This window comes from Asterias rubens, chromosome 17 (genome assembly GCF_902459465.1).
Source record: "Asterias rubens chromosome 17, eAstRub1.3, whole genome shotgun sequence".
In the NCBI taxonomy this organism is placed as follows: domain Eukaryota; kingdom Metazoa; phylum Echinodermata; class Asteroidea; order Forcipulatida; family Asteriidae; genus Asterias; species Asterias rubens.
In genome coordinates this window covers 864165-890851 of record NC_047078.1, presented here as the reverse complement: position 1 = coordinate 890851, position 26687 = coordinate 864165, and the positions used below count along the sequence as shown (strand labels likewise).

The 26687-nt window shown below is 39.6% G+C and overlaps 2 protein-coding genes across 11 annotated transcripts in view; both read right to left on the bottom strand.

The window, feature by feature from the left end:
- The window catches only part of LOC117301457 (POU domain, class 2, transcription factor 3-like), a 32075-nt gene extending 22005 nt beyond the window's left edge, over positions 1 to 10070 (bottom strand). For 5 of the 7 annotated variants that reach the window (XM_033785452.1, XM_033785451.1, XM_033785456.1 and 2 more), the window contains exon 1: positions 9853 to 10070. The gene's annotated coding sequence lies outside the window, so the exon portion shown is untranslated. Of the gene's footprint in view, positions 1 to 9696; positions 9761 to 9852 lie in introns of those variants that run through there. The other 2 variants (XM_033785453.1, XM_033785454.1) reach the window with 2 other exon arrangements.
- Positions 10071 to 11779: 1709 nt separating this feature from the next.
- LOC117301433 (astrocytic phosphoprotein PEA-15-like) overlaps positions 11780 to 26687 on the bottom strand; it is a 28042-nt gene continuing 13134 nt past the window's right edge. For 3 of the 4 annotated variants that reach the window (XM_033785420.1, XM_033785419.1, XM_033785421.1), the window contains exons 3-5: positions 14678 to 14875; positions 14034 to 14174; positions 11780 to 13162 (exon numbers count right to left, since the gene is read on the bottom strand). In XM_033785420.1, the coding sequence (XP_033641311.1) occupies positions 13059 to 13162; positions 14034 to 14174; positions 14678 to 14852 (420 nt within the window). In that variant the 5' untranslated portion in view covers positions 14853 to 14875 and the 3' untranslated portion in view covers positions 11780 to 13058. Of the gene's footprint in view, positions 13163 to 14033; positions 14175 to 14677; positions 14900 to 26687 lie in introns of all 4 variants that reach the window. The other variant, XM_033785422.1, reaches the window with a different exon arrangement.

The following is a 26687-nucleotide window of genomic DNA, read 5'->3' as shown; positions in this document are numbered from 1 at the left end:
TCAAAGAACTGCTGGGAGAGATTGTGTATGAAGATATTTCACTTAAAAATATTTATTTAGGCAGGGATGGGATTGGACGAAAGAGACAATTCTTGAAAAATTGGTCGCCCCTTTCATTAAAGTTTCTTAGATGTTACAATTAAGGAGGTTTACAGACTCTTTGATGTATTTTGAATAAAAGACTTTTTAGCGACCACTTGAGGTGAAATTGTTTGTATAATTTTGACTTACTAAAAGATATTTGCTAATGCAGAGATGGGACGGAATGGATGAAGCGTGGACGAAGGGGACAATTCTTGAAAAACAGTTTCTGTAAGATGTTACAATTCAGGTTTTTAGAGTACTATCATATGACCCTAACAACATTCCTATGAGGTTTGGGCATAATGTGGACTATTTCTTTTTCCCCTCGACTATTTTGCCTCTTTCAAGAATAGCAAGGCTCAAGGAGATTCTAAAAACAAATCTGAAATCAGGAAAACTAACCGTTAGTCGATGAGGTAAAAGGAAAACCACACAGTTTTGAGTAATACTTGTGTGGATCACTATATTCTACTTTGAAATTATCTTTCTAATCATGTATTTTATAACAAACGGTTACAAACACTTTTCAAAGACCAACTCGACCAATCCGAGGCAACGTGTTCCTTTAAAGATGTTCGAGACAAAATTATATACATGATGTAATTTTTGAAGAAATAAGAAAGAAGATTTGCTTCTTCAGATTTCTTAATAAATGTCATTTATACAGAGACATGTTTCCTACAATACTGTCAAAATTCCCCCCTCCTAAAATATTGCAATGTTACATTGATACACATGTAACAAAAGGAATAGGTCGAGGGGCATGGCAAGTGGAGGTGGGATGGGGGAGTTAGAACTGGAAACCGATTGGGGACATTTTTCAGCAAAGTTCTTTTTCACTTCATTGAGACGTTATTATTCACTCTATGCTGCATACAAAAATGACAACATATAGTTTGAATACAACAACAAAAACGAAGACGAAGCCGTTTTTTCTTCAAGAAAACAAGTGCCTAGAGAGTTTATTTTTTAGCCTTGTATTTCCTGATGAAATTCTCTCCCCCTACTGTAGGGTCCTTCCTCAATAATTCACTAGAGCAGTCACATGTATCAGGTCTGCTTTATTTTATTCACCCAATTATCTTTCAATGAATATTTCAGTTTTCATGAATTATTCAATAGGATATAAATTTGTTGAAACTCTTATTTCAGGGCAAAGTTTCAAGCATCTAAGCCTACAGCCTTGAAAACCAATATGGTTGAATAAGTCGTATTTTGTATAGTTATTGTCCTAATTTTGTATTATGCAATTTATCAAATAATATTTAACCAGTTTAATGGGCTTGCTTTTAAAATTGTTTCCAATAGGCCTATATAAAATGCGTTATTAAATATTCAACAGAAAAAAATCACAGAGCTTATAAAACTAAATAATGGATGCATTCAGGCCTGTATGCTTACATTTGAAAGGCAAGGGCACCAAGGCATTTCCTCCTTGGTAAAGGCATGGAGGTAGAAATGGTAAATGGCACCCTATCATGACTGGTGCATTTCAAGGGCATCAACAAGGCATGACCAGGGGGCATGGAGGCAATTGCCTTTGTTGCCTCCATAAAGTATCAGGCCTGATATAAATAGTTTCTGAGAAAATAGAATTAGCTTAACTTTTTGGAAACAACTTACCAACCAAATGGACCGATGGTAAATGCTAACAACAAATTATTGGCCTGATGTTTCGACCCTAGCAGAGTCTTTCTCGTGTGATCTCATTTAGCCTATGATAAAGACTCTGGTTGGGTCAAAACGTCAGGCCATTAACTATTTTGGGCATAAATTCATTCATTATACATGTAGTTAATAATATTTCATTCAAATAGTTTCTATTACCAAAAATGCATTATTCAATGAAAACAAAAATGCAAAGGTTTACTAAAGTTCTGAATACTGTGTGCATTGTGTGGATGGGAGGGTGGAAGAGAGGGGGGTGGGGGGGCAAGCAAACACCAACAAAGAGTCAGGAGTTTGGTATGTGTGGGCCATTCACTGGGTCTATGAATGGTCTTTTCATTAGGCCAATCTACCAGGGGCCTCCTCCCCCTGCGCATACAATGTATCTGAAGTCTTGACAAACAAACTCTGAATAAACTCTGAATAAACTCTGAATATTAACTCGGAATCACTTCAGTATATACCTGGCATTGCTTCTTCTCTTGAGGCTTGTTGAAGAGGGCTGTTGGATTTGCATATTGGTAGGAGGGGGTTTGGTGTCTTTAAAAAAAGGAACTTTGTGTTGAAAATGTTGAGTCTGACACAGTGGAGCATGGAGCAATGCTCCATGAGTGGAGGTACCTAACGTTGAATATTAACGTGGAAGCGCTTCAGTATGTACATTTAGCATTGCTTCTTTTCTTCAGGCTTGTTGTTGTAGAGGGCTGGTGGATTTGCATATTGGTGGGAGGGGGGGGGGGCTTGGTGCCTTTTTTCGATGAAAATGTTTTGGGTCTAATATTGTCGTCCTGCTGTTAACAGACATGTAACTTTCCTATTGCAAAAAAAGGAGAGGAAAAGCTGACCGTAATCACACTTTTCTATTGCACTGTTTTGAAAAGAAAAGGAGGAAATCAGCTGATCAGCTGAAAAGTTGCATGCCTGTTTTGAGAAAAACATTAACCCAGAAAAGAAAATGCAGTTTGGCTGGAGTGAGAACTAATCCTCTATTTCCTCTTCTCCTATGTCACTGCTTTGTTTGGACTTGGAATAAAACTAGAAAGCTTGTTCCTGTGTGATTTTAAAGACAGTGGACACTATTGGTAATTGTCAAAGACCAGTCTTCACAGTTGGTGTATCTCAACGTATATATAATGCATAGCTCAATCGGTCGGCGAAGTTGCGAGATTATAATGAAAGAAAAAACACCCTTGTCACACAAAATTTTGTGCTTTCAGATGCTTGATGATTACGAGACCTAAAATTGTAAATCTGAGGTCTCGAAATCAAATTCGTGGGAAGTTACTTCTTTCTCGAAAACTACATTTCTTCAGAGGGAGCCGTTTCTAACAATGTTTTATACTATCAACCTCTCCCATTACTCGTAATCAAGTAAGGTTTTATGATAATAATTATTTTGAGTAATTACCAATAGTGTTCACTGCCTTTGAAGGGAAGGTACATGTTTGGTAATTACTCAAAACAAGTATTAACTTAAAAACTTACTTGGTAACAAGCATTGGAGAGTTGTTGATAGTATAAAACATTGTGGGAAATGACTCCCTCTGAAGTAACTTAGTTTTTGAGCTAGAAGTCTTTTATTCTTATCTGAAAGCACACAAATTCGCCCAACAAGGGTGTTTTTTCTTTCATTTCCTCGCAACTTCGATGACCAATTGAGCCCAAATTTTCACAGGCTTGTTATTTTATGGTTTAGATGGGATACACCACGTGAGAAGACTGGTCTTTGACAATTACCAAATGTGTACCTTCCCTTTAAGCAATCGCTGGCCAACTGGCCCTAGTCCTTCTGAACCCTTTTTGGCAAATGGATTAATTTGAAGAAAACAAATCCCAGGAAAATTTGGTTGTCCTTTTCAAACTCCTGGGAAATAGTTATCCAGACTTGGGAAAGGGTTTTAGAAAGAAATTGCATGGAGTGCGAACTGAACATGGGATGGCGTTGGGGTACATACAAATTCCCATCCAGGAATTTGATGGGAATTGGCTCTTGAAGTGTGAACACGACTCAAGTTCCAGGCCTGTATGCTTCGCTTTTGAAACGGCAAAGGCACCAAGGCCTTTTCTTCTTGGTAAAGGGCGCCCTGAGGAAATTGTTAGTTTCTACTTGAGCATTTCAAGGGCACCAAGGCAATGATCAGGGGGCATGGAGGCAATCACTCTCGTTGTTGCCTCTGTTCGAGTATCAGGCCTGAAGTTTCCTGTTATGGGCCTTGAGAGTGTAAAACTATTGCTTGAAAACAACACAGACTCTCACTGGATCAGCCTGGGGTCGATTTCACAAAGAGTTAGGACTAGTCCTAAGGGATTACAAAACGTGTGGCTAGTCCTAAGTTAGGACTGGTAACTCGCCCCAACTCAAGATACTAGTCTAAACTCTTTGTGAAATCTATCCCTGGACTGTCATACTTGGAAAGGGTCATGTCTTCATGACTAGTCTTAAGGTCACTATACCATTTTAAAGTCACAAGAAAGTTCATTACAATTTTAGACACACCTTCTTCTCAAGGGTTCACCATGGCCAAGTTCAGGATGATGATAGATCCTGGCCTTCTTGGAAACTGGAGGTCAACGGTCTCTAGTGATTTCGTCTTAGGGTGTGTGGCTAATAAATTATACACTACTTAGGGCACTCAAGTCACTTGAATCACCCAGGATTCTTTCTAAAAAGCTCTAGATGTTGGTCAGTAAAATGTTCGCTAGGCTAGGCCTTTATTTATGATGCCACTCTTTCTGGACACTTTTGGTAATTGTCAAAGACCAGTCTTCTCACTCGGGGTATCTCAAGTTATGCACACAAAAAGTTGAGAGATAATAATGGAAGAAAAAACACCCTTGTAACACGAAGTTGTGTGCTTTCAGATGCTTGATTTCGGGACCTCAAAATCTGTATCTGAGGTCTAGAAATCAAATTCAAACATTTTATGAGGAAAATTACTTTGTTACTTCAGAGGGACCTGTTTCTCACAATGTTTTATACTATCAACAGCTCTATAATACTGTTACCAAGAAAGTTTTTATGCTAGTAACTATTTGGAGTAGTTAGGAGTCAGCCCAATACTTGAGAAGTGATCGATTTTCACAACCAGTTTATTTTTTCATACATTCACACACTCAAAAATACATCATTTAAAAGGTGTTTAAAAAAGTAGGGTGCACAGCTTTTAGTAGCCCACAGGGCAAGTTGAGAAGTGGTGTTTACTAGCCCACTTAGTTTTCACTAGACAATGTGCCCGGGGCAGTGTGAAGGAGAATAGTATAAACACAGATATGTGCCCTTATTTATAATTAAAAAAAAAAAAAAAAAAAAATGCATGGCCTTTGAATTAAGTAGGCCTATCAGATCACATTGGAATGATACAAAACTAAAGCAGTAAAAACTTGCTTTGTATGGAGTTTAATATGAACTTTCAGTCAACATTATTATGTGTTAATTGCGATACTGTTGTAACTTGTATCTTAGCAAATTTAGGATTTCTTCAGTTTAAAAAAAATTAATAAATAAATATGAACTTATTACTAGTAGCCCTAAAGTTCCATATGGGTGAGTTTTGGACGGAAAACAACTTTTTCTCCAATTCATTCTCAACTACAATATTAAATATTACATCAACTCAACATACATATAGAATATTTCAAAAGCGTTGTCACAAAGAAATTATCAATTCAACAGCGTTGTCAGGCCTCTCTCGTCTCCCATGAAAATATTTTAAAATGCAAACTCTGCGGCAGAGTTGAATAAATGTAGGGGGTGAGCCTAGCTGGCACATGCTCATGCATAAAAACTAGCGGCGATCGTAACATGCTAATTACTGTCCCTGTTGACTCTAACTCTAACTCGGGCTTGTGAAGCACGGCTGTATGCTTGTGTGGCGATTGCATGCATTATGCATAGATGCTAGATATGTACTTGCATACGGAATGAGGCAGGTTTTGCATAATTCACAGCCTGCTCTGTAGTCAGTGTAGGAGCGGAGAGACTTTCTGCTCTTTCATGATCTTGGGTTACTTTGTGTTTTTCTGACTGATTTTGTATGAGTGCAATGAAGGAATTCGCAACACTTCATGTAGCCTTTTGTCTTGATAACATTTTTTTTAAGGTAACACAAGGTAGCTTAAAAATGGGAGTTGTGCAAATAAGGTACATAGTATTTAAAAAAAATTAATACCCCTGCATGGAGATTTATTTAAGTTATTATTAATTGCTAAACCGATTTACAATACATTACAATCATGCAAAAATGTACGTGTGATATCTCATAGTCCCACCCCTGTCTAAATTTATTTTAAAATGTTAATTGCCACTTGGACTTCAGGTTTCAACTCTGACTTGAGAGAAATTTCTATGTGACACTCTATGGCTCAAGGCAAACGAACCCAATCAGTTGGTTCTTGGATAAGAAAAAATACAAAAAATTTGTGAATTTCGCATTAATTTGGCTGACCCAGATCTGATGTTTATTCTTAACTCTACATTATTCAATTAACTATTTTTCTAAAGAAAAAATCAGAATCATTGAATATAAATTTGGTACCTGAAAAGCAAGAATGCCGTGTCTGTCAGTGTCACAGGCATAGAAACACAGAGGCCACATTGCTAAGGGGCCAACTTCACTAAGGTCCCTATTTGCGATCTGATTGCAAGATTTTGTGAAATCCTTATCCAAAATACATTGCACCTTCTTGCAATAGATTATTGATTTAGAGATCTGTTGTTGGCAATTGCGATGATCGAAAAGCGTTAGTGAAATTGGCCCCTTGGTCTTGGTGCCCCTTTGATAACAAAAAAATCAAAAGTAATAAAATTTAATCGATTGATTTTTGGGGTTGAACAAAGAATTGACTAGAGTGGGATTCGAACCAACGACCTCCGGATTATCAACTGAGCTATCTAGCCCTATATTGGCGGTGTCCCTATTTTGTCAATATCTTTGTTTGGGGGTGCCAAGTAAAATTAAATCCAGTAAAATTTGCCTTTTTCTCTCACAATAAAATGACGTCTACTTCATGCCTGTTGCCAATGTGAACAAATATTGGTCTTTATATTCAAATCTGTGCAAGAAGTCCACACCTAGTCCACATCTGTCAAGAAAGTTTGAACATTGAAGGCAAGACTGATTACAAAAAACCTGAAGTAGTGTAAACCACTAGCACGATAAGTGGGCTAGTGATTCATTAATCAAAATACCAGTTTTAATGAGAGTTTAGAGTATTAAGACAAGTAGTTGGTTACTTACTGTAACTTGTAAGAAACAATTTTGACTCTTGACAAAACAGGACAGCTTGCTTCAATATGAAACTGAACAGCGTTAAATCATCCAACTTTAAGTAACGCCAGTCGACACTCTTAACTAAACAGTAACACTACTACTGTTAGATTTTGAACTTGGATTCATAAAGACAGTCCGTGGTCACACAAGTTTCATTATGCGAATAACTATGCGCATATTTATGCACAAAAATGCGTGACGGGAGGGCACAGAGGTGAATACAGCTTACGGACAGATGCTGTGAAACTCTACGGGTGTGCGATGCACCCATTGGCTAGAGAGGCTAAGGTGCTATCGTGATACTTAAGTAAAAATGAAGCAATTTCAATTTTAAAATTCAACAATTTTATTGTTTAGCATATTGGCAAGAGCCAAAGAGCTTCAAATGCCTTTAGAGCTTCAAGTGCAGGCCTGGAATTTCATCTTTTAGAGGGCAAGGCCATTTTCATTTTGAAAAGGGCACTTCCATTGGAAAATCTTAAAGTCTATGGGAATTTTTGAAAGGGCACCAAGGCCAAGACAAGGGCAACGGAGGCAATGGCCTCCGTGAAATTCCAGGCCTGCAAGTGCTTCCTGCAGAACAATTTTTATACAGCTATTTGAAAGATCAATTTGTTGTTTTTGCAAGGGAAACTGACTAGGTAAAAAACAATTTGGAGCTCAACAATGAATTTATATGTGACTAGTGCAGGATTTGAATCAGCCACCTATGGATTAACGCACGAGTGCTCTATCAAGCAATTCTTCGCCCTATGTTGGTGGTTTCCCTATTTGGGGGGGAGGGGCAAGGTAAATGATTTTTCAGTCCCAATAGTTCCTGATAGTTCCTTTTCTGGCAGTTTTGTAAACTGATGTTTTTTATCTTGTCAGTTTTTATTGTTGTCTTGCATCCATGTTTTGTTTATTTGTTTGTTTGTTTGTTTGTTTGTTTGTTTGTTAACCTGGTTATTATGTGTAATTGTTTGTCTCTTGTCCTTCCAGGTTGGACTGACACACCTCTTGGTGACAGTGCAGGCACTTTTGTCAGTCCTGACAAACCTGGATTATTGATGTCTTTTTGTTGTCCTCAGTCGTGTAGTACTTTGTCTTCTCTTTTACTGCCTGTCCTCCTTTTTTATATCTTGATGTATCTCCCTTTTTAATGTTTTCCAATCCAGATGTTTATATTTATATAGGCCTATTTAATGTTTTTAAGAGCTTTATCCTTTACGTATACAATTTTTGTATTTTTGTATTTTTATGTGAATTGCCGAATAAATAATAATAATAATTGCGCAAGTTTCCCTTGATCTATTTTCTGAGGTTTTCCTCCCTCAACTAAAACTGAACTCTCCCATTTTTTTTGCCTTGTCTATACAGGGTTTTAAGTAGTGATTTAATTTTCAAAGAATTCTTGGCGTTGCAAACAGAATAAATAAATAAGAAAAAGATAAATTGGCAGAAAAAGAAAAAAAATGAGCCAACCAGATATTTCCTAGGGCAAGGGCGTAAAATACTTCTGTTTGCAATGGGCACTTTTAAAAGTTAAGAAGTATGTGAAATATTTGAGGCGAACACCAAGGCCATAGTTGGGCGATCAGAGCCTGCAACAACATGGGGGGGGTGGGGGGGGGGGCATGCCTCATCAGTATACTTTTAAAACTTTCCTACCAAGGTGTTTACGGAGTGCCCTACCAAAGCTCAAGGTTGTTTTTTTGTAGGATAAACTCATTACTTTATGCAGGCTAACAGGGAAATATATATAACAAAAAACACCCCAAAACAACAACTAAGAAAACATAGCAATAATCACCAAGTTGAATCAAGCACAACAAAAACCAATCCAACCAGCTGGTTTAAAAATTAATCCCTTCTTCCCAACACTTAAGAAAGTAAAACGTCTCAAGCCATGTTGTCTGTTGACAAACAATGTTGTTGGACCAGTGGACCATGAAAGATTAGAAGTGCAGCAAGTCAGTGGTCACTGAGAAAATTAAACAACAATCCCAAATTATTGGCCTCCATTTCTGGTTTGAAAGATACCTCCATCAGCCAAGGCTACTGGTTTAAGTTCCCAATTTCATTTCATGACATTAAATTATGACATTGTTAATTAATTTATTGTTTTTAACACAATTAATGTGTTCACTCCTTTACTTTACGACCCAAAACGTCTTCACAAATTCGACTTTTGGATATTTTTAGAGTAATGATCGATGAATGAAAAGTGGTGGACAGCAGTGTTGGTGATGAGAATTTGTTTTGGGATAATTTTCCGCACGTCGCCATCAATTTTTCACGATTTTTGTCTAGACTTTTGGTGAACACTCAAGAGTGGATTAACTAATATATAGTTTACGAACAAATTATGTTTACGAACAAAATAACATAATATTCATATAATTAATTGCCAAGCCCGAAGTGAACAATGTCAAAGCGCGGAAATGTTGAGGCCGCAAAAAAATAATTTTAAAACCCGTATCACAACAACACGTCGTCAACAACGAGTTCATTTTTTCATATCTGTCTTCATCTTTTCGCCCAAAGAAATCACCAAACTTGACCGAAAACTTCTCCACTCTCGATGTTCACGCATGAAGAAGATCCTAATCTCAAACTTCATGATGACAATATCTGTCACAATATTATGATTTATGCTAAATTATAAAATATGAATATGTAAAACGATTCATACCTCGGCTTTTCTTCTCGCTGTTTGGTAATCGTTTCCCCCCATTTTGAATATTAAAACCACTACATCGGTGCTGCCCTTTTCCGCATGGAGCCGTCCAGGGCAAATCCCGACTCCTTCCGAAAAATAATGAGAGAAAAATAACACTAAATTTCTTACCTTTGAAACTCGTCTACGGACCGGCTAGAAGGACGAAAGGCAAACTGGAAGCATTTACCTGGTTTCAGCTGAGTTTACGGAGCGAAAAAGAGCTGTTTTGGCTGAGTTGGAAGGTGCAAAGTGTGAGTTCCGAACAGTCCCGAGAATTAATACTACATGTAAATGAGCGTGCTTTTCTGTTCCGTTCTTTTTTTCCATACGTTTCGTTGTGTACAAACGCTGGGCCATTCCTCCTTTGTTAATTCACCATTATGCATATCTCGCATACGCAACAACGAGAAAACGCTGTGGTTCACGTGACCCTGTTGAATAATTCATGAGTTTGATCTTGCCGAGTGGTGGCGCTATGCAAAAATAACGGATGACTTGATTTTGGATAAACCAAACCTGACATCGCGTCCCAGGATTTGGTTGTCATGTTTCACTTTCCATGTTTAAAGAAAAGTTGTCACCCTAGCAAAAATGACAGGGGAACCGATGGACCCAATTAATACAAATCCCCAAAGCCCAATCCATGGTTTCAAAAAGGGACATAGGCCTAGCTACCCTTGAGAACGGGACCCAATTTCATAGAGCTGCCATGCAAGCACCAAAATTCGCTAAGCATCGTGACATTTCTTCCTTGGTAAAAATAGGATTACCAACCAAATTTCCACATGATTTTCAGGATAAGCAAACAAACGCTGAATACCAGTAACAAGCAATATGCAACAAATAGAAATTTGGGTGGTTATCCTGTTTATATCACTGGAAATGTCATGCTAAGAAAATGTTGGTGCTTAGCAGCTCTATGAAGTTGGGCCCAGGATGATATTCAAAAATACAAACGACATTCAAAGATTTCAAGTGATGCGTTTTTATTTCATACTTTATTATTTTGTCATAACTATAGTTGTACCAGGTTTTTAGCCCCCGGCGAACTGTGATAACGCCCTCTTGTGAATTACCATTCATTCAGCCCATGTTAATTTCCCATAAGGGGAAAGATTCTCCGGGGAATGGTATGGCAGAAGATTCTGTTACCGGACGTATTGTCCGTGTCTTCCAGGAACTTTCGTCTGATACCACCCCCCCCCCAGTCAACTTCCTTCAGCTCATGATGAGGGACAACACACCGACGCCACCTCCCCTTCAAGTTTTATCGTTCTTCTTGTAGACCCTTCAGATTATTGAGGAATGCCTTAAGTGGCTTCTTGATTGGGGCGAACTTGCATAAGAACCAAAAATTGCAACAGACAGTGGACACTATTGGTATCTCATTATTATGCATAAAATAACAAACCTGTGAAAATTTGAGCTCAATCGGTCATCGAACTTGCGAGATAATAATGAAAGAAAAAATACCCTTGTCACACAAAGTTGTGTGCGTTTAGATGGTTGATTTCGAGACCTCAAGTTCAAAACTTGAGGTCTCGAAATCAATTCGTGGAAAATTACTTCTCGAAAACTTTGGCACTTCAGAGGGAGCCATTTCTCACAATGTTGTATACCATCAACCTCTCCCCGTTACTCGTTACCAAGTAAGGTTTTTACGCTAATAATTATTTTGAGTAATTACCAATAGTGTCCACTGCCTTTAAGAAGGAACTATACATAAAATAGTAAACTTGCGGGTACAACCATGTGTAAATCTCTGATGAGTGAGTGTTGGCTCTGAAAAGAGCCGGTTGGGTCTCAACGTTCGAACTGTATACTCTGCTCGTCTTTAGGAGAACATTATGACATGTTCTCACAAAACCTGGGAAACTTTATGGGCGAAATCTTACATGGGTAACAGATAATGTGTCGTTTTACACTTGAAACAATCAGACACGAAAAATGCCTTTGTAGAGTTCGGTCTGGTTTCTAGTTTTACAACTTTCATATTATTATTTTTTCAGCTGTCAACCCGAGGAAAGACTCTGCTAGGGTCGAACGTCAGGCCATTAACTATTTTTTTTGCATTTTTACCGTGCCATAGGTCCTTTTGTTTGGTAAGCAGTTTGCAACAGCTAATTATATTTCCTCAGTTTTACAACTTGATAGGTTACATAACATTACAGTGGATTTACTTCATATACGAACTATACAAGATTGTGCATTGTTTTTAAAGATAGCTTACTATGAACAAAAGTTAAGTTTGGCATAATGAGCCCGACTTCATTTTCATGCAGTCGACCCTACACCACAATAACAATAAATGTATGGAAATTTTTAATCATTTTAAATTTTACAATAACAATTCAATATGAATTTTCTAGCTCTTAGAACTTTCTTGCGTTTAAAATTCCACCAATAAACACTTCATACGCCCACGCAATCATCTTGTCGCCCGGTGAATAATGCAAGCTAAGCCCATCAGCGTCAGAGACTGGGCTGACTTGTGGACGTATCCATATTTAGTGGCTACGGTATGGGTAACGGTCCTTCGACTTTGGCTTAGGGTACTATTCAAAGCATCCAACGCAAGATGACAAGGATCTATGAGCCGTAGCCAGAGCTGTAGCCGCTAATTCGTACACAATCAGCCAGGCACTCGGTGAAATACGTCACAATGTTATAAGTTTACCGATCACTCAATTATTTTTGACTAACACTAATGAACACCTTTCCTGCGTAGCCTAGTTCTCTTCTAATCAGGACAAGCAAAATCCAGAACCCACAAAAGATCAAAATAACGTGTTGCATCAAGAGACTATAGTTTGATAAACAATTTAAAATTGTATCATTTACAAGGCGTGTGTATGTTAATAAGATTGGTCCTCGAGTTTGGATGATTTTTGTTAAAATAAGAATATTGGCTTGCAATGCTACTTCATTCATCATTAACCGCTGATAGGTAAGCGTGGCTTTGGTTTCCTTGTGAACAGTGTTAATAAAACAGACACTGTGCTGTGCAGAAACGTCTGCCCACATAAAAGTTTTCCCAGTGGGTTTCAATTGTTATTTAAGTTAACGACGTTTTATAGCTACGTCTATAAGACAAAGAATGCAGCTTCATTAACAATTTTGAACATAATATAATATTTTCATCTAAAAACTACGCCCTTTTTCCAACCCAAACCGCTTTGGTGTTCTTCTTGGTCTTTGTTTCTCTATCTGAATTTCCGGAACCAGTTAACAGCACTCTAGAGAAACACCATTAATTTTTCTTAAACAGATTTAAATAATGTTGACAATAAGTTCAATCCAAACTTCACGACGCATGAGGGCGCTGTTTCATCACATCATCTTGCATCCTTCTTTTTATGTGTTGGAGGCGGAGCTAGCTCCAGTTTGGTTAACCCCGATATGATGTCTTCAGGAACTTGACCTGCCTCGTTATTCATAGCTGCAAGAAAAGCAAAAAAACAACACACGGTGAATCGTGGGTGTTAACTAACGGGCACAGACTGGTCCCCTGCCCCTTTTCGGCACTGGCCTTGCAAACCTATTGGTTTCGTTGGCTGGACAAGACACAAAAATATGACGTTTACCTACAAGACTTTATTTCGAATGCATAGAATTAGTATGTGTACATAGAGTATTGTGCATGAAAAATGTACAGCATGACAGGAACCAGCAGAAGGGCCGGTATCTGACGTTAAGCACCTCAAAGTGTGACGTCAGGTATTCGGACTCCTGGACGAAAGGGCACAGTTGCACTAACGGCATACACGATGCATTTTTTTCAGGCATTTTTTGTTTAATATTTTTTTTTATTCAAACAATATCTTACGATTCTCAAGAAAAATTGTAAATACAAAATATGAATGCCTTTTCTAATTGCGGGCTTGTGTAGGCAACTTGGAGATGCAGTGTGTGCAAGCGCGATGTGCAACCTAAAATGATTTGCAGATGAAGACGAACCATAGAGCTATGATTATCGACACTGATTGAAGATCATTTGTCACTGATTGCATGCGTCACAGTTATTGTGGAGGTTAATAGCTGCACATTCCGCGAGCAAATACATGAAAACGTGACAGTCGAAAAACCGTGTTGCGGTTTCTAGATGACGTCACCCTTTTGGGCTTATTGCATGCTCACGTATGACGTCTGCGCGCACGTATGTACACATGACGTGAAAATAGTAATTTCACGTATATGCTAAAACGAGAAATTTTACGAGTTTACAATTTTCTGACGTTCACGTTCACGCGGAAGCGTGCACTAAACTTCCCTGAAAACGCAAGCCTTTTTAAATCTATAGTCAAACCTACCTTTGTACTTCCTGGCAGGGCCGGATATTTCTTTATTTTGGTCATCTTTGGTTGGTAGAGACTGTTTATATTCCAAGATTTGCGTCACTAGGTCCGGCCGGCAGATCTTCTCCAAGGCGTGCTCAAGGTAGGATAAGTTATCTGTATAAAAAATAATAATAAAAAACAAAAAAAAACAACACAAAAAAAACAACAAGAACTTTTAAGGTAAACGGTTCTGACGTCACACTTCCTGAGGTGCGTAAAAATTGCGCCAGAAATTTACCTCGAGCCTTTATCAGTCCCCGTCCATTTACCTTTCAACTGATCGCATTTAATCCGTGTACAAGCATGGAGTTCTAACAGTTTGTACAAGTTTTTTATACAAACATATGCACGCTGCTGCATCATGAAGCCAGATCATGCAGACCATCGAAAGTGCAGCTGCCAAACGTCACTTATGACAAATAAAAACTATGGAGCTTACGTCACTTCAAGTTTTATCCAATGAACTCGTTGTATCCAATGAAATCACTGGCTCTGTTAAACCAGCACCTGTCTTTATCCCTGTGTTAAAGACAGGGGACCAGTCTATGGTAAAATGCCCTTGCGTTACTTTTTCAGACAGGTCGCTTGATGGCGCGACAAGGGTATAAAATCCTTACCACAACCGAGCTTGCCGATTTTCTCCATGTAGTCGAACAACTCCCTCTGTTTATGTATACGTTCCCTCTCCTCGTTAGGTATGACGTCTTGACAGGCAGCCGCTAGGGCAGTCAACTCCTCCTCTGAGATATTCTCACCGAGCTGCTTCAAGAAGTTCTGGAAGGAGTCTCCCATGGCGTCTTGGGGTTTATCTATCTCTACGGACAGGAAGACGAGACGGACTGGATCAGAAATACAGGATTTTTTTAGAAACATGATTTTAGGTTTGGGATCTCAAGCTAGGCCCCCTTTTCCAAGCCCCATGTACGATTTGACTTTGCATCATGAAGGCACTGGACACTATTGGTAACTACTCAAAATTGTTGTCAGCATAAAAACTTAATTGATAACGAGCAATGGAGAGCTGTTTTCAAGATAGTATAAAACATTGTGAGAAACGGCTCCCTCTTAAGTGACGTAGTTTATGAGGAATGACAGTTTCTCGCTCAAATAATAAAATATTCAGCTGAAGCGTTTTATTATGTATTCCAGCTGGATTTTTGTGCCAAAATGGATTTTATTGGCTAACTTTGTCAACGTTTGGGGTGCTGATTTAAAAACAAAGGTACAATTTTTTTTCGCAACGATGGAATTTTTTCTTTAATTTTTCTCTCTCAACTTCGGCGACCAACTGAGTTCAAATTTTCACAGCTTGCCTTTGACTATTACCATAGGTGTCCAGAATCTTTAAACATTATTGTGACACACTCTTGTGTGTCAAACCATTTTAACGCGTAGAACACCGTGTCATTAGCCCTGTGTTAATTACAAACCGGAAACTGTCAAACACCAAAGATGTATTCTGGAGAGTTGTAATTTTCTTTTCACGTATTATAATTGACCAGGTCAGACACCGTCACTAATGACCAGGAATAAAGACCTCCAGTAATGGATTGAGGCATCACAGTAATGATCCCCAAACGGACGGCATTTTTTCATAATGCTTTTTAGAATTGACATGCTAAAAAATGTTCCTGATTTTTCTTTTCTAATCGACTGCTTTTAAAAAGCACTAAACGACAGTCGGAATTTTGATGTTCAGAACAAAAAATGACACCTGGTCGTTTTATTGGTAAATAGCCTCTGATGAAAAATTGCGTTATTCTAGATAGGCTGTTTTCCCTATAAGTAGTTAATGAACCAACTGTGACCGCGTTCCGAGAATGGAACTGAATAATAGACAAACTCTACCGACTGCTCTCCGAATAAGGACCGGCCGAGTGAGACAGACGACGAGGCGAATACCTAGTTTATCAGAAGGAGAATATCTGTTCCATTGCCCCGCTGAGAATTCCACTGTCTTGACAATGAGGTTTTCTTGACCTCGTAATTTGAATCCCCTACAATCTCGGGACGTGATTTGGGCAACTAGAAGACGTTTCCGGCTTGTGGCACTAAAGTCTTGAAGGTAGATAATTACGTGCTGGTATGGTGAATGGTGTGGGGTCATGTTGACCACAATAAAACAACAACAGCTATACCTCCAACAACAATAACAACAACTACCGTTATACATTGACGGTATGACAACAACACTGACAACAGCAAGACAACGACATCATCAACAACAACAACAACAACGACGACGACGATGACGACGTCAACAACAACGACGACGACAACACATACATGTATAATGACAGCAACAACTTTAAAGACAACAACATTAGCAATAACTACAACAACGCCAACTTTTTTATACCGCCTTTAAAAACAGCAACATCTTTAAAAACATTGGGCAACAACTTTCACAAAACATTAGGATGCATTTTAAAATTGATAACATATCGAATAACCTCTATATATTTATGCCCATACACACGGTGAACATTCATATTAAGATTCTCATTCTTTGTCTGCCACACCTTGTGAATATTATTGGGTTTATTATGATAGCCGAATACGTTGCACTAGTTCCACTGATACGCGATCCCCAGCTTGCTTATAAAATAATATGCGAACAGGTTTAAAGCAATCTTGTTTTAAACTGGTTGTAACAGTTGAGATAGAAAACATTCAAATGGAAAAGCTAGCTAGAATAGAAGTCTTTTATTATTTTAGTGAGAAATTACCTCTTTCTCAAAAACTACGTTACTTCCGAGGGAGTCGTTTCCCACAATGTTTTATACTATCAACAGCTCTCCAATGCTCGTTACCAATTCAGTTTCAAAGTTAATATTTGTTAACTACCGAACGTGTACCTTCCCTTTAACACCCTGGTTTTGCAGTATTTTATGCCTGATGATAATGATATTGCAAAGTGTCTTCATCTAGCTACTCGGATGCACTTTGTAAAGATCACGGTATCATTGTTCCACAAAGGTTAATGGTGGGCGAAACAAACACAAGCTGTTTTACGCGTCACATATTTATGTAGCCCATATCTGCTGTTATAAGTGCATACACAATTTTTGTCCGTAATGTTTTAAAAAACAACAAAATAATGTTCAATCCAAGCAGAACATTAATGCACACTTAATAAGTTCAGCAGTAAGCTGACTGAGTTATCTCTGTTTGGGTTGCTGTACTTTCCTTGAATTGCATATCAGTAAAACAATAAGGGTGCCAGTAGATAACTAAACGAAACAATGTATTGGGTCACATCCGCCAAGAGATTTTTTTAAGACAGTTGCAATATTTTGTTTCCGTTTGGGTTTTCTTGTGTGACAGGCTTAAATAAATGATCCTGCGGGACACAATCGTCGCTGTTCCAGACTTTTATTTATATCTGAATTGAAGACGGAGAAAATAATGTGATGTTAAGTCTCCGACGTCAAAGGAAAGAGTCTAATTAAATAAACATAATTTAAATAGAACATTAAGAATAAAACTTACAAGTCACAAATACTATTTACAATTAATTAGGAAATCCTTAAAAGACGCGAGAGTGTTGCTGTTTTCCAGCCTAGAAATTATGTATTTTAGAATAAACAAATCAATGAAATAATCCGTGGACTTGGATAAAGATCATCTATAATAAACGATTTGCCAAAGATTGGACATGGATGACAAACAGAAAAGCATAAATAAAGGCAAACTAAATGATCTAATTACAGTTCCCGCCAAAAGTTTAATGGCGTCCGCCGTCTTGGAATTGTATCAAAATGAGAAGATAACTCCGCAAAATCAGCAATATTATTTACATCATTAAATCATAAAACAAGTAAGGCATTACTTTAGATCTCTAGAAATGCAGAACTAGAAACAAAATATAAGAGAGGAGACTTGAGGAAATTCAAATCAAAAAGAAATATATCTACTACGGGAGTTTTCTTTCCCGACTCAAAACTAAGTAAACTAACTCTAGAAAACCGTTCTCTTGTCAAAAAGAAACATGTCATAAAATAAGCTAAACTCTACGAATAATTTATACAAGAGGAATTTTTATGAAATCTAGGGGAGAATGGATGGAAAATAGAATGGTTATTACCTGAATTGAAGATGGAGAAAATAATGTTAAGTCTCCGACGTCAAAGGAAAGAGTGGCCCTCTGACGTCTTGCGGCCGATGAGGGCGCGCTAACCGGTGTATTTAAAAAGGTGAGTATGAATAAATGCAAAGTACCCGGATGTGAATTATTCTACTTGTCACATCCTCCCCTGCTTTAAAAAAAAATGTCGTCCTCGACATAGTGTTTACTTACAGCTGCACACAAACTAATTATGCACATTGACAAAAAAATGTATACAATCGCAATAGTCTAGTTACTCTGCTAAACCTTGCAAATACATTAATTTGATATTTATACACATCAAATGGGGGAAAAGTAGGCAAAGTAAACCTTACTCACTACATGCTCATTTTACTTTAGAGAGCATCAATGTTACCTTTGTTCATGGTGAACATAAAACAATGCAAAATCAATCTATACCATCATTACCAATAGTCATCTGATGTAAACTAACGGGTAAAAATGACTATCTGGTGAACTATGGCTGAAATTAGAAATACACACAAAACTAGTTAAGCACTCGGGGGAAATATACAAGTTAAAATTTCGGGAAAATTGTCTACTTTGTTCTAGTCATCTGGCGACTCTTCCATACTGCCAACAACTGCCTCCCTCTCTCCAGTTTCTCTTCGTACGTGTCTGATGAAGGAGACGTGGCTGAAGAAGAGTTTTCTGAAGGAGAGTTTTCTGAAGAAGACATGGGGAAGAACATACACGGGGTGAGAAGGTTTCTGTGTACTGTTCTCTCCTTTCCATCCCCTAGTGAGCGTACCTTGTAGACAGGAATGTTTTCGTGTTTGGTGACGACCGTGTAGGGGTTAGATTCCCATCGGTCTGCTAATTTGTGTGTTCCTTCGAAGTGTTTCACTTGCACAAGGACTCGATCGCCTGCTCGGAGTGGGGCTTCTTGGGTTTTCTTGTCATAGATGCGTTTTTGTTTGGCTTTTGCGTGATGTAAAGTTTTGTTGGCTTGGTCATATGAAAACAGTAATCTTTCTCTGAACTGTTCCACGTACTCGTCATACTCTGGCACTTCATCAGTTGGTGAGTGGCAACCAAACAATAGGTCTATCGGCAAGTTGGGATGGCGTCCGAACATCAAGAAGAATGGTGCGTACCCCGTGGTGTCGTGACGCGTCGCGTTGTACGCATGCGTCATGACGCCCACATACTTCTTCCAATCTCTCTTTTGTTCCTCTTTCAGTGTGCCCAACATGTTAAGGAGAGTAGAGTTGAATCTCTCAGTAACGCCGTTTCCTTGAGGGTGGTATGGTGTTGTTCTGCTCTTTTTTATACCAGAGACCTTACACAGTTCTTGGATAAGCTGGCTTTCGAAATTTCGGCCTTGGTCGGAGTGAATGCGAGTAGGGAAGCCATAATGTAAGATGAAGTTCTTCCAAAGTATTTTTGCTACTGTTTCCGCTTTCTGGTCTCGTGACGCAAGTGCCTGAGCGTACTTGGTAAAGTGGTCTGTGATGACAAGTACGTTTTCGAAACCACCTTTGCTCCGTTCAAGTTTGAGGTAATCAATGCAGATGAGCTCAAGGGGTTCTGTACTGAAGATAGAGACGAGTGGAGCTTTGACTTTTGAAGGAGATGTTTTTCGAAGACAACAACGTTTACACTTCACACACCAGTCTTTGACATCTTTAGCCATTCTGGGCCAGAAGAACATGTTACGGATAATATCTATAGCGTTCGTTCAAAACCCAGATGGCCAATGTCATCGTGTAGACCGGACATGGCTGTTGCTCGGTAACACTTAGGAAGGAGAAGTTGGTGTGAGAGTGTGTCGTCAGTTGTCTTACGAACTCTGTAGAGGATGTTTTCTTTAAGTCTTAGCTTGTCCCACTGTCTGAAGTAGATCTTACATTCAGTTGTCTCTCTGCTTCGCTGTTGTTGATTTGGTTTCTGACCGTGTTCGAGGAAGAATAGAACTCGTGATATATCTGGATCATCACGTTGTGCAAGGGCAATTTGATTGGTAGTTAACCTTGGCATTTCGTCTGTCTCACTGGTTACTTGTTTGGGATTGAGAAGCTTTGCCTGTCCTCTGGTTGTGACTTGACAGTTTGCGGGCTCTATGAAGAGTTGGCCTGTATTAGGGTGACCAGTACATAATTATGGCATTGACCACATCGGTTGGAATCTCTGTTGTGAAGGAGAGGGGTTTTGGGACATCATCAGCAGGTTGTGTTGTGAAGGAGACTGACGTAGAGTCTGGGACTGGGTGTTGTTTTCTGGAGAGAGCATCTGCGACTGCGTTGTTCTTACCAGGTTTATACTTCACAGTGAAGGAGAACTGAGAAAGGGCAGCAACCCACCGTTGGCCTGTTGCGTCCAACTTAGCTGTGGTGGTGACGTAGAGTAATGGATTGTTGTCTGTGTACAAAGTGAAAGTACTGCCGAGAAGGTATAGTCTCTAAACATATCCGTTACTGCCCATTTCATTGCCAGGAATTCTAGCTTGTGTGCTGGATATCTCGACTCTGCTGGATTTAAACCTCTGCTGGCGTAGGCTATGACGCGTTCTTGTCCATCTTGGATCTGAGCCCAACACCAGAAGCATCGGTTTGAAGAAGAAGATGCTTCTTGTAGTCAGCGTAACCGAGGATGGGGGCTGAAATCATCACTTGTTTCAGCTGGTCAAACGATGTTTGTGTCTCTTTTGTCCAGATATAAGGGGGTGGTTTGGTAGGTGCCCGCTTTCCTTTTCGTCGTGTCGGGTTGCCTGCCGTGAGCTTGTACAGTGGTGCAACTATCTTCGCATAGCTGTTCACGTAGCGACGGTAGTACCCAGTGAACCCTAGGAAGCTTTGCAGTTCTTTGTGAGTGGTTGGAGTTGGCCATTCCCGTACATGTTCGATCTTTTCAGGGTCAGTGGACACACCTTTCGAAGAGACGATGTGTCCCAGATACTTGACTTCTGACTGGAGTAAGTGGCACTTTGGAGGCTTGAGGTTCAGTCCATGTTGAAGGAGACACGTGAAGACCTGATCCAAGCGCTCAATATGCTCGTCAAATGTGGATGAAAAGACGATGATGTCGTCGAGGTAGAGCAAACAAGTTGAGTAATTCAGCTCACCGAGGCACATCGTCATTAGGCGCTGGAAAGTAGCAGGAGCGTTCTGGAGACCGAATGGCATGCGGTTGCATTCGTAGAGACCCATCGGAGTGGTACACGCGGTCTTTGCTTTGTCCTTTTCGTCCATTTCTACTTGCCAGTAGCCTGACGTTAAGTCAAGGGTTGTGAAGATAGAGGCGTTTCCAAGAGCGTCGAGGGCTTCTTCTATCCTTGGAAGTGGGTAGGCGTCAGGAATGGTCTTGCTGTTGAGCTTCCTGTAATCGATGCAGATCCTGAGAGAACCGTCTTTCTTGTGCGCAATGACCAATGGTGAGGCGTACGGGCTGCTGCTTCGTCGAATGACTTCGGCCTGTTCCATGCCTTTCAAGTGCTCCCTGACAGCTTGGTACTGGCTCGGTGGTATGCGTCTGTACGGAAGTTTGATTGGTCTATTGCCGACGAGTGGTATGCAGTGCTTCACAGTAGATGTACAGCCAAAATCTAGAGAGTCTTTGGAGAAGATGCTGTTATGTTTATGAAGGAGATCAGCGAGCTTCTTCTTGTTCATGTCATCTTGCAAGGCAGAACTGGCTAAGTCGAGTGATGGAATCAGGTCATCCAAATTAATGGATGAGATGGAGTTCACTCTACCAGCCGGCCCGCCATGAAGGAGAGGAGTGGTAGTTGGATGAAGAGTTGGTGTCGTATCTTCAACAGCGAGGACATACGAAACTTGTGCCAGTTTGCAGTTTTTTCTGATGGAGACTGGTTTGGAAAAGATGTTGTGTACCCTGACCGGGAGTTGACGGTCAGGACCGATGTCAGTTACAGTGCAGCCGATTCTCAGACAAGATGCGCGGTTGTTTTGGGCACCTTCGATGATAGCAGTGTAAGAGCCGCCTGCTGGATTTGGTGGAGCTTGGCACATGACATCAACTTCTTCTCCAGCGGGGATGCATCGGGAGTGGCATCCAGTATACATAGCATATCCCATCTTTCCGCTTTGGCTGTCCTGGTTTGAAGAAGATAAATTGACGTAGGCTGTGTGCCAGGCTTTACTCTCTTCCTGTACAAGTTCCATGAAGGATTGACCTCTTTCATGTTGTTGATCTTTCTTGGATGCTCGTATCACGTTAGTACCTATAAGGAGTGGAACCTGTGCTCTGTAGGGATCGGTAGGCACAACAAATGCAGGTACGTCTTGGTAGATGAACCCCATAGCTTCTAAGGTGATAGAAATTACACCCAGGTACGGAACTGCCGATCCACTTGGTCCTTCTATGATTACGTCAGCTGTTGTCAGTTCTAGGTTTCTAAGGCTCGGGTGGGACTTCCATAAGTCGGATGTGATGGAATTGATCTGTGAACCTGAGTCGATGAGAGCTCTGCACTTTGTTCCATGTATCTTGATTGTCTCTTCATTGTGTGGTCCAATCAGCTTCTGGTTATCTGGCTTGAATTTGGCTAGTTGCGGTTTTACAGATGTAGAAGGGTTAAGTGGTTGCGGGGCTCTGGCGGTGTGCCCTGTGACCGCTGGCCCTGGTCGTTTAAAGGGAGGCTACGACATCCTCTTGCGATGTGGCCTTCGTTGCCGCACTTGTAGCACATAAAAACTCTGTTCTGGTTCTGGAGGTTTGGCGGTACTGTGGGTTGAACAGTCCTACGTTGTCGCGTGAAGTTGTCCACTTGTTGGGTCAGATGCTGCATTTGAAGTATGACATCTTGCATCAGGTCTGGGTTATACTCTGGTTTCTGGCTGATAGCAGAATGTGGTCGAGCTATCTGTTCACGAAGGAGAGGCTTCTGTTCTGAAGGAGAGGCTGATTGGATGGGTGATGTCGATGTTTGTGGTTGTGCTTGTGTTCTTGATGGTCTGTTAGTTAGAGCAGAGTCCAGTCTGTTTTCCCGTTCTATGAGTCGGAGTTCTGCTTGCATCTCACGAAATGCCATGTCCCGAGGTTTCATTGGGGCGAGTCTCTGTCGTATCTTGTCGTCTTTCACTCCTATCATGAACTGCTGTGTTAGCATTCGGTTTCGGTCTGGCGTGGAAATTTGTCTGTACATGCGCTCCTCTGTGAGTCGTAGGGTTGCTTCCAGTTCAACAGCATAGATGCTTGCTGACTCGTTTGGGCGGCGGACTCTCTCGTAGAACTCTGCTAAAGGGTCTCCTCCGGACAATAGGTCGCCAAACTGAGCTTTGAGCTCAGCAAACGCATCTGTCGGATTCTGGAGCTCTTTGGGTAGGTTCAGGATGAGTTTTCTGGCTTTTCTGTACCCAATCGTCAACTGAAATATTCTTTTCACTTCCAGTGAAGGTAAGGATACTTTTCACCTGATGGGAAGGCATCAACTGGAGATGTTGAGCTTGTTGGTTTGAAGTAGATGATGAGAGACGTCTGGGTTGTTGAGAAGAAGAGCTAGGAGGATTGTGTCTTGTTCTTGGCAAGTTTGTGAAGGAAGTAGAATATCGTCTTGGCATTGCTCCACTGCTGCTGACGGGGTTTGAAGGAGACTCGTTGACACGTGATGGGTCGCTGGTTTGTACAGGTGATGGTTCATTTACTAGGTTCGGCGTACTTGGTAGTTCCATGAATGAAGAAGACTGTCGTTGTGGAGTACTTCTGACGGAGTGTTGATGTGGATGTTGTTGTGGTTGCTGCCGAAGTGTGTCGGTGAATTTCTGGCTTACACGTCTCCGGAGTTCGACCAGATCACTCAAAAACTCTTCTGGGAGCGAAGTTGGGTGTCGACGTGTTCTTTGCGGAGAGAGATGAGGTATTGGGCGTTGTGGGGTTAATGTAGGAGGATGGTCGCTCCCAAACCCGTACTCTTCAGCAGGATTGTCTCTAGCGCTTGCCATGACTAGAACAAAGTTGACCTGAAATTTGTATAAAAATCTACCGGAAACTTGTTATAACAAACAACAATAGAAATTCACACTGTCTATTCAATTTTTGAAAATGCGTCAAAAATCAACCATAGCATAACAAATCAAAACACATCTGGATTGAACACGATATGGAAATTCAAAAAGGCAGGTGATTAAAAGAATGCAAAACAAAACACATATATATCCTCACGAAATTTTATGCAGCTCAGGATAACTTTCCGTATGGCGCCACCACTTTTTCACTCATTTTTACAAAAAGGGATATATCAATCAGGTAAATTAGATACTATATTATTTTATTTCGAATGAAAAAGTGGTGGCGCCATTTGGAAACTTTTCCGCAGCTCAAGCCAGGGCTTACATAAAATCGTACGCAGCATGCAATTGACTTTCTGGCGCTCAAGACAAACTTTGATGCTTCACACCGAAATTTGTACGTTTTTTGGACTCGCAACCAAAATGCTCGTAGTGCTAGAAAAGCAAAACTATAATGGAGCTGCAAGCTGTCAATTGAACGCAAACTCAATAGAAATACAAAGGTGAGTGAACTTTAAGCAAATCTATACAATGACAGTGTTTTGCTAACAAGTGATCTGACAAAATCACAAATTCTTTAGTCGCTAAACTCAATGGGGATTACACAAAAATGCAACTTCAAAGAATCTATAAATACAATCTATTTAAAACACACCTGTTTTGTTTAACACAGCGTTTAACCCGTTAAGGAACATGTGTCTTTCCTTTCAACTTTAAACAGTTGAGTAGGATTGTTCAGGTTTCCACAAAGACGTCCATGGAGAGGCATTCCGACTGATTGTTGTTAAAAACCGACGATGATTGCCTATTGTAATGTTTTCCTTATTGTTCTAAGAAGTCTATGGTGAGATTTCCGATCGTTTATAGACGTCACGGCGATTATAGCTGATGTCCGATTTACTTGCCGTTCAAAAAGGTAAATGGAGAGGTATTTCGGCCGTTGTTGAAGACCCGACGGTGAAGGAAAGAGTCTAATTAAATAAACATAATTAAAATAGAACATTAAGAATAAAACTTACAAGTCACAAATACTATTTACAATTAATTAGGAAATCCTTAAAAGACGCAAGAGTGTTGCTGTTTTCCAGCCTAGAAATTATGTATTTTAGAATAAACAAATCAATGAAATAATCCGTGGACTTGGATAAAGACCATCAGAAAAGCATAAATAAAGGCAAACTAAATGATCTAATTAAAGTTCCCGCCAAAAGTTTAATGGCGTCCGCCGTCTTGGAACTGTATCAAAACGATATGATAACTCCGCAAAATCAGCAATATTTACATCATTAAATCATAAAACAAGTAGGCATTACTTTAGATCTCTAGAAATGCAGAACTAGAAACAAAATATAAGAGAGGAGACTTGAGGAAATTCAAATCAAAATGAAATATATCTACTACGGGAGTTTTCTTTCCCGACTCAAAACTAAGTAAACTAACTCTAGAAAACCGTTCTCTTGTCAAAAAGGAACATGTCATAAAATAAGCTAAACTCTACGAATAATTTATACAAGAAGAATTTATATGAAATCTAGGGGAGAATGGATGGAAAATAGAATGGAAATTACCTGAATTGAAGATGGAGAAAATAATGTGATGTTAAGTATCCGACGTCAAAGGAAAGAGTGGCCCTCTGACGTCTTGCGGCCGATGAGGGCGCGCTAACCGGTGTATTTAAAAAGGTGAGTATGAATAAATGCAAAGTACCCGGATGTGAATTATTCTACTTGTCAGACTTGCATGAGTTTTTTTCACAAGGAAATGATGTTGCCCTCACTTTATTTTAATACACGATTAAAGGCAGTAGACACTATTGGTAATTACTCAAAATAATTGTTAGCATAAAACCTTACTTGGTAACGAGTGATGGGGAGAGGTTGATAGTAGAAAACATTGTGAGAAACGGCTCCCCTGGAGTGATGTAGTTTTCCACGAATTGATTTCGAGACCTCAGATTTATAATTTGAGGTCTCGAAATCAAGAATATGAAAGCACACAACTTCGTGTGACAAGGGTATTTTTTCTTTGAGTATTATCTCGCAGCTTCGACTACCAATATAATTGAGCTGAAGTTTTCACAGATTTGTTATTTTAAATATGCATATTATGTTTAGATACACCAAGTTAGAAGACTTATCTTTGACAATATTACCAATGTCCAGTGTCTTTAAAGACAAAGTTTGTCTTTGGTTTTTGAACTGCTCCATTTTTTTTCACCCGTGAAGATTTCGTTTCTTTCGTTTCAAAAAGCAGTTGAGTTCTTTGAGATATTGCCGAAAATCTTGAGCGGAAGAATATTAATTAACCCTTAATTGGAAATACACAATTCGGTAAGCGTTTCGTACGTAAGCGTTTCTCACATAGGAATATTTGAAGTGACTTCTCACTCTAAAACAATTACATTCCATAGAAGGGAAATTGTTTCTCAGATTGTCATACATTATCAGCAGTTGCAGTGCACGCCTAAAAGGTCCTAAGTTATATTGTCATTATTTTTTTATTTTTGAAGTAATTTCCAAAGATACACTC